Source organism: Siphateles boraxobius, unplaced genomic scaffold (assembly GCF_051911475.1).
Source record: "Siphateles boraxobius isolate OS27281-9 unplaced genomic scaffold, OSU_SipBor_1 18, whole genome shotgun sequence".
Taxonomy (NCBI): domain Eukaryota; kingdom Metazoa; phylum Chordata; class Actinopteri; order Cypriniformes; family Leuciscidae; genus Siphateles; species Siphateles boraxobius.
In genome coordinates, this window is record NW_027508788.1 from 9,322,392 (window position 1) to 9,335,396 (window position 13,005).

General features: G+C 38.0%; 1 protein-coding gene across 28 annotated transcripts in view; it reads right to left on the reverse strand.

Annotated features, from left to right (window-relative positions):
- Nucleotides 1-7,776, reverse strand: part of mark2a (MAP/microtubule affinity-regulating kinase 2a) — a 38,610-nt gene extending 30,834 nt beyond the window's left edge. For 25 of the 28 annotated variants that reach the window (XM_077233343.1, XM_077233335.1, XM_077233324.1 and 22 more), the window contains exon 1: nt 6,630-7,743. In XM_077233343.1, coding sequence (XP_077089458.1) covers nt 6,630-6,680 — 51 coding nt within the window. In that variant the 5' untranslated portion in view covers nt 6,681-7,743. Of the gene's footprint in view, nt 1-6,629 lie in introns of all 28 variants that reach the window. The other 3 variants (XM_077233339.1, XM_077233336.1, XM_077233317.1) reach the window with 3 other exon arrangements.
- Nucleotides 7,777-13,005: the final 5,229 nt, after the last annotated feature.

The window sequence follows — 13,005 nt, forward strand, 5'->3', positions numbered from 1 at the left end:
TGGAATTTAGAATAATTGAAGAGCATACATTAAATAAAATTTATTTTAAAAAATTAATCAGAGAATAGGCCTCTAAGATCATTAGAAATGTTCTTATTTTACTCTCTATTTTTTTAGCAGTGTATAAAAGTATACCTTTTATAACTGGAAAAAATGTCCAATAAAACTATAGTTAAAACTAGGCAACCGGTCACTTTAATTTTGTCTTATTTTTATCTAATTGACATGATTGACTTACTAATTTTACTCAAACTACTGCTAATTATTTTTAAACCGTTTATGACTAATTTTCACATTACAGTAAACTTCTTACATCAAGATTAAATTTAGCATGTTATGAGATCAGGGTAATATATTTCTGTCATGTGTGATGAGGTTTTACAAATCTCTTCTGGACACAAACTTTCAAGACTCTCCAAACATGATCACAATGTAATACAGGACATTTTTTGTGAGTCAGCCATGAGTCTAGTAATTGTTTTGTGTCAAAGATCAATGCACGACTCTCCCAATAATTTGTACAAGATAAAATCTTGGACTCGAACACACATTTACAGCCTCAAATCGATTTCAATTTGTTGTCTCAACTGAGCTGAAACAACCTGCATCCATGACACACGGTCTATGTGCATGGTCCGTCCCTTTTTATTGGGTCTCTGGAAGAAAGTAAATGGTAAAAGTTATAACAAAACAAAAACAGAGTTCTGCCGTGATTTCATAACAACATCTGCCAAAATCAGTTCAGTTCAGTGCCACACCCATTAATAAATGTCTATAAAACACTCATTATTTCTGCCACAGAATAGGCCAGGAATCCTGCTCATTCAAAGACAAATCAAACCCTAAGAAATGGACAGACGCTTATCAATTAAAATCATCTTTATAACCAAAGAAAGAAGGCAGCATACAAACTATGTGTTTCCACTCTGCTACAAATTAACTAGCTCTACCTGTCTCCTAGAAAAACCAGTTTTGCCCAACACCTTTATTGTCTTTAACCTAGCACCAGTGGGAAAACCAACCAGATGATCCAGCTCCACATCTACAATACACAACCCTTCATTTGAGCCATTCCACTACTAGACTTATAGTTCATCAAGACTTAAGACTCCTCATTATATCATCAGTCAAACCGGTTGGAGTTCTCCGATTCCTCAATGAACAATCTGAGGGTGTTCTAAGCAAGATTAGTTTCAGCGTTTGTCACCACTGACGTTTATTGCCTAGTTACCGAGGGCCTAACACAGACGTCAGAGCTGACAAACGTTCAGAAGGGGTTTGTTTTATTGGCACAGTATGTAACGCATAAAAACCAACTAAAAAACATTATTTCAGAAAATGACTGAGGTGTCACAGTAGTGTTGCTAAGATTCAACTGCATTCACCTTCATGGCGTAACTCTGAAGTTTCATGTTGCTATGGAGATCTCTTGCTCAAAATGTTCTTTTCATTGTATGCTCACCTCAGCCTTCGGCCTCTCTTCTAATAGAGCCCTGCAGTTGACATCTCACACACACACACAAGGAAAAGTGTTTGTGTTACTTGTAAATAAAGAGGTAATCACATACATTCTACATGGCAGTTGAAAAGCAAAATCTATATTTTTTTTATACAGCAATTCACCATTTATATGCATTTACTGTTTACAATAAAAAAATTATATAAGAAATAATAAAGCTATGAATGTAAAAAATATATTTATTTATCACATGTTAAAAGTGGGGTAATGTGTTAAGCTTTGGGGTTAGCATTGCCAATAGCTCAACTAATAGGCTAGTATTTCACGACAGTATGTCCTAGGGCGGGACCTAGCATATTTTTGTTTTGTTTTTTCTTCCTCATTCGTGCTCAATTTTATTAAACGTAAATTGCTAACATATTGAAAAATTATTTAATTAACCCATGTACAACACATCTTAGAGTTGCCCTACACTACAGACGTGTTAATCTAATTTCAGATGATAGCAAACATCCTGAAATTTCTCCTTCTCTTCCCTAGAAGACAACATCAGTAAAAAGTGGCACATCTTACCCCACTCTCCCCTATATGTAAACAGAACCAAACAAGTTGTCTGGGAGGCAACTTTGTCACGGTAGTGTCAGGAAGGTCCCATTGGTTAAAGAGCAGCTACACATGGCGCACACATCCTATTGAATTGCCGGTTTTTAATTACAAAGGCTTGAAGGAAGACACTCAAGTCCGCGTGAATGACTAATATCTGACTAGGATATGAAAACAACCCCGAAGACACAACGCAGACCCAAAAGAAGACATTTTACTGAGCGACAGCTCACAACCATGTTCATAATTGGCGCTCCATGCATTAGAAGGTCAAGGAGAAGCAGAGGCTCCGAATGAGGGCAACTGTCTAAGACGCTGGGGAAAACAGCAGGGTAGACTGGCACAAGGGGGAGGGGGAAATTAAGGAGGGGTTTGAGCCAGCTTGTCATTTATCAGTATTTTTATCACAACATGACTATTTCAAGAGGAGGGAGGTAGCAGCCAGTACACAAATAGACGGCAGCTGAACATCCCCCATTGGTGAAATGCTACATCGCTTCAGACTTAGAGAGACTGAGATGCCCGAGTCAAGCTCAAACTACAGGTGATCTGCTACAGCACATGACTGAAAAACATTTTAACTTAAACTCAAATGAGAATTTGTTTTTGTTTTTCAGTGGCAAAGCAGACTACTGAGACTAAAACTACTGAAGCAGGGCTCGACAATAAGGACTCCCCGATGCCACTCGGTGCCACCGTGAAAGAGACTGGGGCCAGTTAATGGAACTGTCACTTGCCCGATCGGTGTTAGATCGGTGTTCAGCCAGTGCTGCATCTTCACGGAAGTTGATAAATTGCGAATTTTTAAGCCTTGCCAACTTATATATTCGAGCGCAAGCAGACGCAAAAGTACCTGAGGTCTCTCAGTTCGGTACACCACGAGACTGGCATTTTGACAATTTTGTGTGTATATGTCCGTTCAAGCTCAGGGAGATGTGAAAGAGTATTCGCGGGCTGAGAGAGGCGGCACTCAGAACGTCATGTCTCACATTATGCGTAAGATGTCTCACATCGCGCGAATAAATGTAATAAGGGCTAATAAAGACTATGCAGTGATATTTTACATTTGATTTCTATTTCTGTACTTAACCCCTACATAAAAGGCATAGTTTAGTTAAACTAGTAGTTGGATCTAAAACACTAACAAGGCAGGCCTGAATTGGGGGGGGATTCTCCCCTTAGGAGATTCTTATGGGGGGGGGTGCATTTCCAGAAATTTTTTTAATTTACCTCACCTAAATGTTTGCTCACTTGTGTTTTTACAATGGGGTAATTTTGTTGCTCAAGTGTTTACACAACCCAATGAAGCTTGATTTCAATCTTTGAATTAAATTGAAAAACGTAAATAAATACAGTAGTATAAATGTACAAATTAAATTGAGAGAAATAAAGAGAAACGTTTTTTTCGTAGGTCTAACACTAGTATTCAGAAATACTACAGAAACTGAATAAAGTAATTAAATGTAAAAATAACACTGGATAGTCTTTTAGTCCTGTATAAATTAAATACTATTATTAATCCTGATTCTAACAATTAATCTAAGCAATCTTTAATTGTTTTATCAGAATTAATGACAAACACATTAGGCTGCTTTCACTTTAAGAGCTATTGCACAGATCCATTATACCGTTTTCATTACATGCATTTCTCAACAGTTTATGTTTAAGACATAACCGACTGTGTTTACGAGGTTGCGGCTTTATGTATTGTGCACAGAGAAAATCATCGCTCAGAGAGCAAGGGAGTACTGAAGTTTAAAATCAAAAATCGCTTGAATGTTTAAATTGGTAAGATTTAAAAAGACGTGCAAACGATAAACATCAATGATGATGCAACATTGGCCCAATTGTGCAAGTGAGAATTCAGCCAACTGTCTTGACTCCGAAACGAGAGTCTGGTTTTGCGGCGTGCAGCGCACTTGACGCTTGCCTTGTGCAACCCATTTTGAGAAAGAGAGAAGACGCAGCACCGCTAAATCACTTAAGCGGTTTGTGAAATTGCGTCTTGCAGAAAGTTTTAAAATGACTGATTTGATCTTATAATCTGTGTGGATTCATTAATACAACCCACATGATAAAGGGAATGAATGTTTGAGGGAGTTTCCCGCATCATAAGAGCAAGGCCAGCGGGAATGATTCAAAATATGCGTAATACCCATAACCCATGCCGAATTTCAAGCCTCGATTATTTATTAATTACTTTTTTCTGTTGGAGTCCATAAACATTTTGGCAGGGCAAGTAAAAAATTTAACCTCTGGCCGGACTGGGCCAGTAGAAAAAATCCTTAGTGTTGAGGCCTGTGAAGGATGACAATTCAAAATCATGATTGTTTTGTAGGAAATATTACACAAAATTGTTATTTTCTCCCATAACCTTCTAGACTCACAAGTATCTGGTCAAGTAAGGCTTGAAAAAACACATTGTGCAATCAAATTAACTAAACATACAAAATAAAAACACATCTCCAGTGACACTCCCCAAACCATGCCCAACTGGAAATGCCAGTCCAGATGACAGGGCTGCGGGTCACAAATCTTGCCCAGATAAACAGAGCCACAACTCCTAGCATTGCTTCAGGAGTAAATAAAATAAGTCTTTATCTGACCTAAAAAAAAAATTTACACGGAGAGCAGCCTGAGATGATTAAAATCATTACACTACATGCAGGCCAAACAGATTATACTTGATTCCCCCAAACCACAAGAAAGGTTCTTGAGGGAAAAGTGCTGACCAACCTTTTCAGACTGCAAATCACAGGACGATTGGGTATGAATTAGCAAGACACACATTTCGGCAAACATTTCATCTCCACTATAAACAAACCTTACACTCAAACTGACTTCAACTCAGTCCCATGAGATTTCAACTGCAAGCTGCTTACAGTTGGTACAATTCTGCCAGTGAGTCACTGAAAGAGGATCAGTCTTTTTGGTTAAAACTGCCCTCAGAAACAAGCTATTAGTGTTCCTTCCATGGGTTTAAGACCATTCAAACCATTTCAGGTTTCAAGATCTGTGAGCTCAGTTTAAAATACACCACTAATATATATTTAGTATAAACTTGTGACAACACCAATATTACCAATAACACAGGGGGGTTCTCTTCTGAATTCATGCTAGCTTTTAACTTTCGCTTTTAAATTTACGACCTTACTTTGTGTATATAGGCCTATAATTTGCACGCATCAGGGAGCAGCTATCAATATGCGGTGTATTTAAATCGCTTTTAAATGCACGCTCACTTTTTACTTTCTTTAACATTCGTGCTCACGCGTAGGCTAATCTGTGTAGAGGGAGAGGGGGTACTGACCACACATTTTAAGATTAGATATTTGTCAGTGTTGTTGCAGGATGTTGCGCACCAAATCCTCCGCCAACAAACACATCATTTTAAAAACTACTGACCCAACTTCACCCAAAAATGTCTTTATAAAGTAGTTATAACTCCAACCTACAACTACTATAAGTATATCCAACTGTTATTGTCATCCACATATGCAAAATATACTTTATAGCAAATCTCACCTGTTTGATTGTTTATATCATCACAAAATGTCAAATACATTACTGCACAGTGCACAGCTCTCTATATAAAGTTAGATACATGCGTACATCCAACTTCATCCACATACATAGAGTACTTTGAGTAAAGGGTGTTGATCATGGAAAAACATTCCAATCAACCAATCAGATTTGATGGATAAGTTTACAGTTTATGTCAAGAGTACGCTTAAACCAAATGTTAGGTGCTTCTACATCATTTCCCTCTGATTTTATGGGTAGGGTTAAATTTAGGGGTGGGACTACATTTTATGTTGCAGGATCAACTAAATATGTTAATCCAGGAACAAGTCTTACTTGGCAAACTTCAGTGACCTGTGTAAAGCAAAATAAACTAGCCTATATAGCAAATCTCAACTGTTTGATTGTTTATATTGTTGCAAAATGTATACTACTGTATATTATCAAAATTTTCTTTAAAAATCTGCATTGAAACGATGTGTATTCAGCAAAGAGCTATACAAATAAATTTAACTTCAAGTACAAAGCAGAACAAGGCAAATACACATAGGCTACACGGAATTTACACTGAATTCCCAACCACTGAACTTGCAATGCGAGTAAGAAAAGTAAACTGGTGATTTAGCCTATATCTTCTCAAACACTAACAGAAAAATTCATAACAACATATCAAAATAATATCTAGACTGAACTCATGACATTTTAAAACAAGTCTCTTCTATTTGTGGTAAAGATATAAACTATTGGTCAAGAGCGTTTCCTGTCTGTACAACAATAATAATAAAAAAAAACATTTTCTTAATACGTCGTTTTCCAGTCAAAAATAAGCCGCTAAAGAGGTTTTTCCCAGTGCTGATAGTTAAACTAGATAATCATAAGCTCCTGTGTTTTATTCTAGCTAACCAGGCCAAAATCTGACATGACAATATAGTAATGAAAGAAAACCAAAGCTTGTTATACAAAGCAAGTAATGTTTAAACGAACAAAACTTAACCAGTGTATGGGTCGATAGTCTTCCATGTTTTTGAAAACAGATGGGACTCACCTGGCCAGTGGAGTGGTCAATCATGGGTAACAGTGGTGTCCTCGTCGACATATTCTGAGGTTGAATTTGACAGTATTTTCTGAAACTGAACGTGTTCACAGCTCTCACAATTCAATCAAATGTGGCATCGGCACAGCACGATGAGAAGTGTCCAAAGTCCAACTTGTAAAGAGATCCTGAGCTCGGTGTGAGACCCCCAAATCAGCACAGATTAGTAAAAAAGTCCTGTCATTAAGTCATAGTCAATTTCGACAGGAAGACGAATTTCACTTAAAACTTTCGACAAACCCTATCGGCGAGTGTCCGCATTGAATGTCAACTTCCTGTGTGATTTTCTGAAATTAAACTAGTGAGATTTCGTGGGAATTACAGCATTGAAACATAGTCAGATTAATTTGAACCCGTCAGCTAATGAAATACAACAATATTGTTCCCAGCACAAATGTGCAAAATCGAGTCCGAGGACTCACAAGTTTATTAGGCCGGGTGGCAAAAGGGTCCTTAATGTATCCCTAACTATAAATGTTCGGCTGTATATTGTTGTGCATCTGTAATGTCAAAACTTAAGTCCTGTTTTCCTCTTCACAAGCCCGAGGAAAGACATGGAAGTCCCACTTAGAACACACAACAACTTTAGTAGGGCAAGTTATTGAGCTGCTTCTTCCAGTTAAGTTAGCCAACTCAGCAGCGCTCAGATCAGCGTTACTCCGAGCAATGATCCGTCATACAGGTGTCAACACGTCCATTTCAAAACCAAATCAAACAATTGATATCGTCTCAATGTGACAAACTAACGATCCAAGCACAAAAACATCGCGGAGCTGCTCCTATACTGGCTCTCTGCGCCTCTGAAAATCACATCTAACCTGCTAACGCGCGTTAGCTGGCCGAGTGACTTCGAAAAAGTCGCTGATATTTTGACAGTATGATTGTGCAGAATATGTCCTAACCGTGGCCCGGTTGTGAATGGGTGTGAATTGGTCGGTTCCAGTCCGTGGTACGCGACGAATTACATCTGTGAGCCGTGAAAAGCTGAGCAGTCGGGCGGTCACGACTGGTACCGCAGCAGCGCCCGGACGCCAGTGTTGTTTGCGTTCAAGAGAAATGTGAAACCAGTCTGTGGGTCGACTTCCTTTGCCTCACTCACACCGAGCTTTATAATAAAAGTCTTTCATTCATCCATAGTTTTCAAATTAAAGTATAATATGTATATTCGACAAGCAAAAAAAAAAAAAAAAAAAACGTTTTTTATTATAGCAACGTTTTAGGACATATATGTCAGTTGTTTTTTGTTAGGTTAATGAAAGAATCAGAACAAACTCTGAAGTGTGTGTGTGTGTGTGTGTGTGTGTGTGTGTGTGTGTGTGTGTGTGTGTGTGTGTGTGTGTGTGTGTGTGTGTGTGGTCCTGTTAAACCCTACATAATGGGGTCAAAATATTAGTTTTGGTTCCGATGAGGAAAAACAGCTTATGAATCAAAAAAGTGATGTATCTTTTAAATGTAAACATACAGAATTTTCTGTAAGGGTTGCGTTTAGGGGTAGGGGTAGGGGTAGGGTTAGGTGATAGAATATACAGTTTGTACAGCATAAACGTCATTATTTCTATCAATGTCCCCGTAAAACATGAAAAACCAACATTGTTAGAAATGATAGTCGAGAGCCTTGTGAACGGAGCGAGGCTTGTGGTGCGAGTGCTAATGAGTCACCTGTGCACCACACCGGTCTCGAGTCTGACGGAGAAGCAGCGGAAGGATGAAAGTAGGAGTGGCTACAGTGAAGGATGAGAGAGGACCAGGCCTAAAATTGTCAGTTGTCCGTGAAGGGCTGCCGCTTTATTTTCATTTTGTTGTTTGTTTATTTTATGATTAAAGTTATGTTGAACGTTCGCCGGTTCCCGCCTCCTTCTTCCCTGAACATTATACCTTGTTACAGATGCGCTCACATAAAATGAAGACTCCAGATAAGTGCCCATAAGCTGTTTTATAGGATGGGTTCCTTAGTAGTGGCTGCCATGTTAGATCAATGAATAAATGGACATATGCACCTGTGGATAGATTATTTCTATTTCTACTGTGTCATCCAGTGTTTGCATTTGTAATTTTGCACCAACAGTATATAACTGCCAGTATACATTTCTATACAGTGCACCTTTAAAGTCGGCATGAAGTGAAAATTGCAATAGTCTTTTCTTCACTATTGTGACGTATATCTCATTGAAACACCTTCTCGAACTAGAAAAAATGTAGGACAAGACTTGATTTTGTCCATCATTATTTGGATTGTTGTGGTTTGCTATTGCTTTTATCTAATGTGAGTGACAGGTTGCCCGACCCTAGCATCAGTAAACAGAGAAGAGATTTTACTGCAAGAGGGAGGGGAAGATATTTTGATTAAAGTTTACGAGGACACATGTACTTTAAAAATTAATGATGTGCACTAATAAATCGTTTGTAATAAACACTGCAATATTCCATAAGGATAAAGAATTGATGATTTTGATTTTGTGGTGACTTTAAAGGTATTGTTTTTCAGAAACACTTTTTATTATACTGGTTGCAACTCTCTTCACATCCTGATAGCAATCAATAATATAAGTGGTCTAAATATATATATATTTATATACATTATTTTATGTGGAAGTCTCAGGACCAAAAAATGTTCATCCAGTTATTACATTTGGTCCAAATACAATGATAGGATGTCAACATGTATTTCCATACCCAGACATCACACATCATCAGTGCGTTCCATGAAGCTATGCAGAGCTGTAGACAGACTGTCACAGAGCGCCGCAAACAAACAACAGCCAACTTTTACAGTTCCTCCTAAACCAAAACAACCAGCTTATGCTGCTTTTAAAGGGATAGTTCACCCAAAAATGAAAATTCTGTCAGTATTTACTCACCCTCATGTTGTTCCAACCCCGTAAGACCTTTGTTCATCTTCAGAACACGAATTAAGATATTTTTGATGTAATCTGAGAGCTGGATCACTCCTCCATACTCCACCATAGGCTTCAAAAGGATGGAACTTGCCGGCCTCTAAAAGTTATTAAAGACATCGTTAAAATAGTCCAAGTGACTACAGTGGCTCAATCTTAAGTTTATCAAGCGACGAGAATACTTTTTGTGCGCAAAAACAAACAAAAATAACGACTTTATTTCAACTATTCATTTCCTTCTCTGTTGGCCTCTAGTCAGTTAACTTAGTGTGATAGCGTAGAGCTACGTCACACGAAGGCTCACTATTGGCCGACGCTGGTCATGTTTGTGATGCGTGTGACGTACAACAACAGAAGCTCTACGCTTTTACACTAGTGAACTGACTCGAAGCCCACAGAGAAGGAAATCAATAGTTGAAATAAAGTCGTTATTTTTGTTTTTTTGCGCACAAAAAGTATTCTCGTCGTTTGATAAACTTAAGATTGAGCCACTGTAGTCACTTGGACTATTTTAACGATGTCTGTAATAACTTTTCGGGGCCGGCAAGTTCAATCCCTCAAGAAGCCTATGGAGGAGTATGGAGGAGTGATCCAGCTCTCAGATTTCATCAAAAATTTCTTAAAGGTTGTATCAGTGATTTCTGGCCCAAAAATAAATGTCTAATCTTTCCTAACGATCCGCTAGCTGCCCGCCCCATAAGCATGCCGTCCAAAAACCGCGTCTCTGTAGGCAGCCTAGGCTCTGCGATCTGCACACAAAAACAAATGGGTACAACCACCACTCAAAACCAAAATAAACAGTGTTCCAACCAATCACTGACAGGGGCGGGTGTTGCTCCGATTTCGCGTCCAGCCGTGCACGAGCGCAAAACCTCACAACACCCGCCCCTATTTTGGTTTTGAGTGGTGGTTGTCCCATTTGTTTTTGTGTGCAGATCGCAGAGCCTAGGCTGCCTACAGAGACGAGGTTTTTTGACGGCATGCTTATGGGGCGGGCAGCTAGCGGATCATTAGGAAAGGTTAGACATTTATTTTTGGGCCTGAAATCACTGATACAACCTTTAAGTCGTGTTCTGAAGATGAACGAAGGTTTTACGGGGTTGGAACAACATGAGGGTGAGTAAATACTGACAGAATTTTCATTTTTGGGTGAACTATCCCTTTAAGAGATGGCATCCTTTGACGTTCTAGGGGTGGCAGTGGTTCAGTGATTCATGTAGGTTGTCTACAAACCGAAAGGTTGGTCGTTCGATCCCCGTTTCCACCTGACCAAGTGTCGAGGTGTTCATGAGCAAGACCCTGCTGCTCCCGACGAGCTGGATGGTGCCTTGCATGGCTGACACCGCTGTCGGTGAATGGGTGAATGTGAGGCAAATATGCAAAGCACTTTGGTGGCCATTGGGTCTGTGAAAGCGCTATATAAATGCAGCCCATGTTCTACTCTTGTTCACGTCATCAGACTCTGAATTATGCGTTTCTTTGGCAACACTATTAACACCAAAATGAATTCGCAGGGGGTACAAGTCAAAACTCTACGTTACGTTCATTATTGTTGTAATGTTATGTGCTTTGAGACAGGTAATTTAACACTTTGCAGACTCATTTGTTTTGGAGGAGGAGTGGTTTTGGAGACAGTCTGAAGGGAGGGTTGGATCTTATGCTTTCAAAGCTAGCTTGCTATTGCTAGCCTCTCTAAAGTTCACTGTAAACCCTAACGCTCAAAATAATTAATTGGTTTGAGTAGGACAAACTTAAATTAAACGAATTAGTTCAGTCAAATGAATTTTTATGAGTATTTAGCACTTTCTTTTTCTTTCAAGTTCACAGAACTGATGTATTTTAAGTAAACTGAACTGTTTCATTGTTTTGAGTTTTATGAAATTATTTATTTTAATTTAGATGAACTTGAGTTTAACTGAAACCGCTGGGATATCTATTTCCCAGCATGCTTTGCCGATGGTACTCGAAAGGGAGAGTAAATGCTAAAATTAAGTGTAATATAATGGGTTTTTTGTGTAAGATTAATGTTAAGTGTGAGATTTAGTAGTGATTAATGTTTTGTTATGCTAATTTAGAAGAATTTCTGTTAATGTTGGCTTTAGGATAGTTACCATCATGGTGACAAGTGGTGCATGCAGCTTGATTTGAGAGGAAATAATCCCTTTATATTGTTGCACTCATACAACAAGTGCTTCTGAATAACCTACTATTGTTAATATGTTAGCATTTATTACAGTAGCAGATTAGCTCTTTAAAGCTAACTAAGTTTATACTAATAAAAGTGTTTTGAGTTCTACCAACTTATTCAGGTTAACAGTGTACTTCATAGATTTAAGTTATATTAACTGAATGGAATTAGTACTATTAACTTTATTTACCCAAGTAATCTTAACAATAAGTTATTGAGTTACTTGGACACAAAGCAAATATTTTTTATGCTTAAATTTTTTGAGTTAATAAACTTAAATGATTTAAGGCAATCGGTTTCCTCAAACGGTTTGAGTTGAACTAACTCATCAGGTTTTACAGTGTACCTTTAAAGGGATCTAATAAAAAAGGAAACACAAGGCTTTTTGGGATTATTGCCAAGTTGCAGATCATTCTCATTTGACATATGGGGAGGGAATTGGGAATTGTGTATCAGGAAAAAGAGCATTGAAACGCCCTAAACAAATCTCACTAAAACAGTGAAAAAGTCCTGTCATTAAGTCATAGTTTCTTTAATTTCGACAGGAAGACGAATTTTGCTTAAAACTTTGTGATTTATGAAAAAGACTTTTCATAACCCATATCACTTTAGGAAATAAGTAGCAGGTGAATCTATTAACTTTTCTAACAATTATTTTCCCAATCCTTTCAATTAAAGTCAAATGCACAACAATTGCAAACAAAATGCATAGTAAATGCGGGCAACTATTGTTTCTTAAAGCTCCAGAGGAAGTCAATGAAATAAAATAAAAAAGTTGAATGTACAATACAATGCATCCTATGTGCAAGCCAGGTAAACAGTCTATGAAAATGTTATTTGATCATTCATCAGTGTAAAGTGTTTACTAAAGGTGACTTCAGTATGCTATTTAGCAGTCTTAAGCATTGTCTGCAGATTAAAGCTGTTCTGAAGTCTGATTGTATTCAATATTTTTTTACTGTTTGTCAGACGGTTAGCGATAAAATTCAAGACAAGTTATACATTACATTACATACATATTTTTTTGCCACGAATCTTATTATTTTGTTGCTTAGCTCTATGCCTCACATCAGGGACCCCATTGTAACATCCTACAAGGTAAAAAAAAAGGATGACATAGTCGAGAAGAGTAGTAAAAATATTCACGTTAATCAGATATTAGTTGTGTCCAAAATCGCCCCATACCCTCATATCAATATCAAATCTATTTCTAGAACACAGTTCCAGTAGTGGGATTGAATGTGAG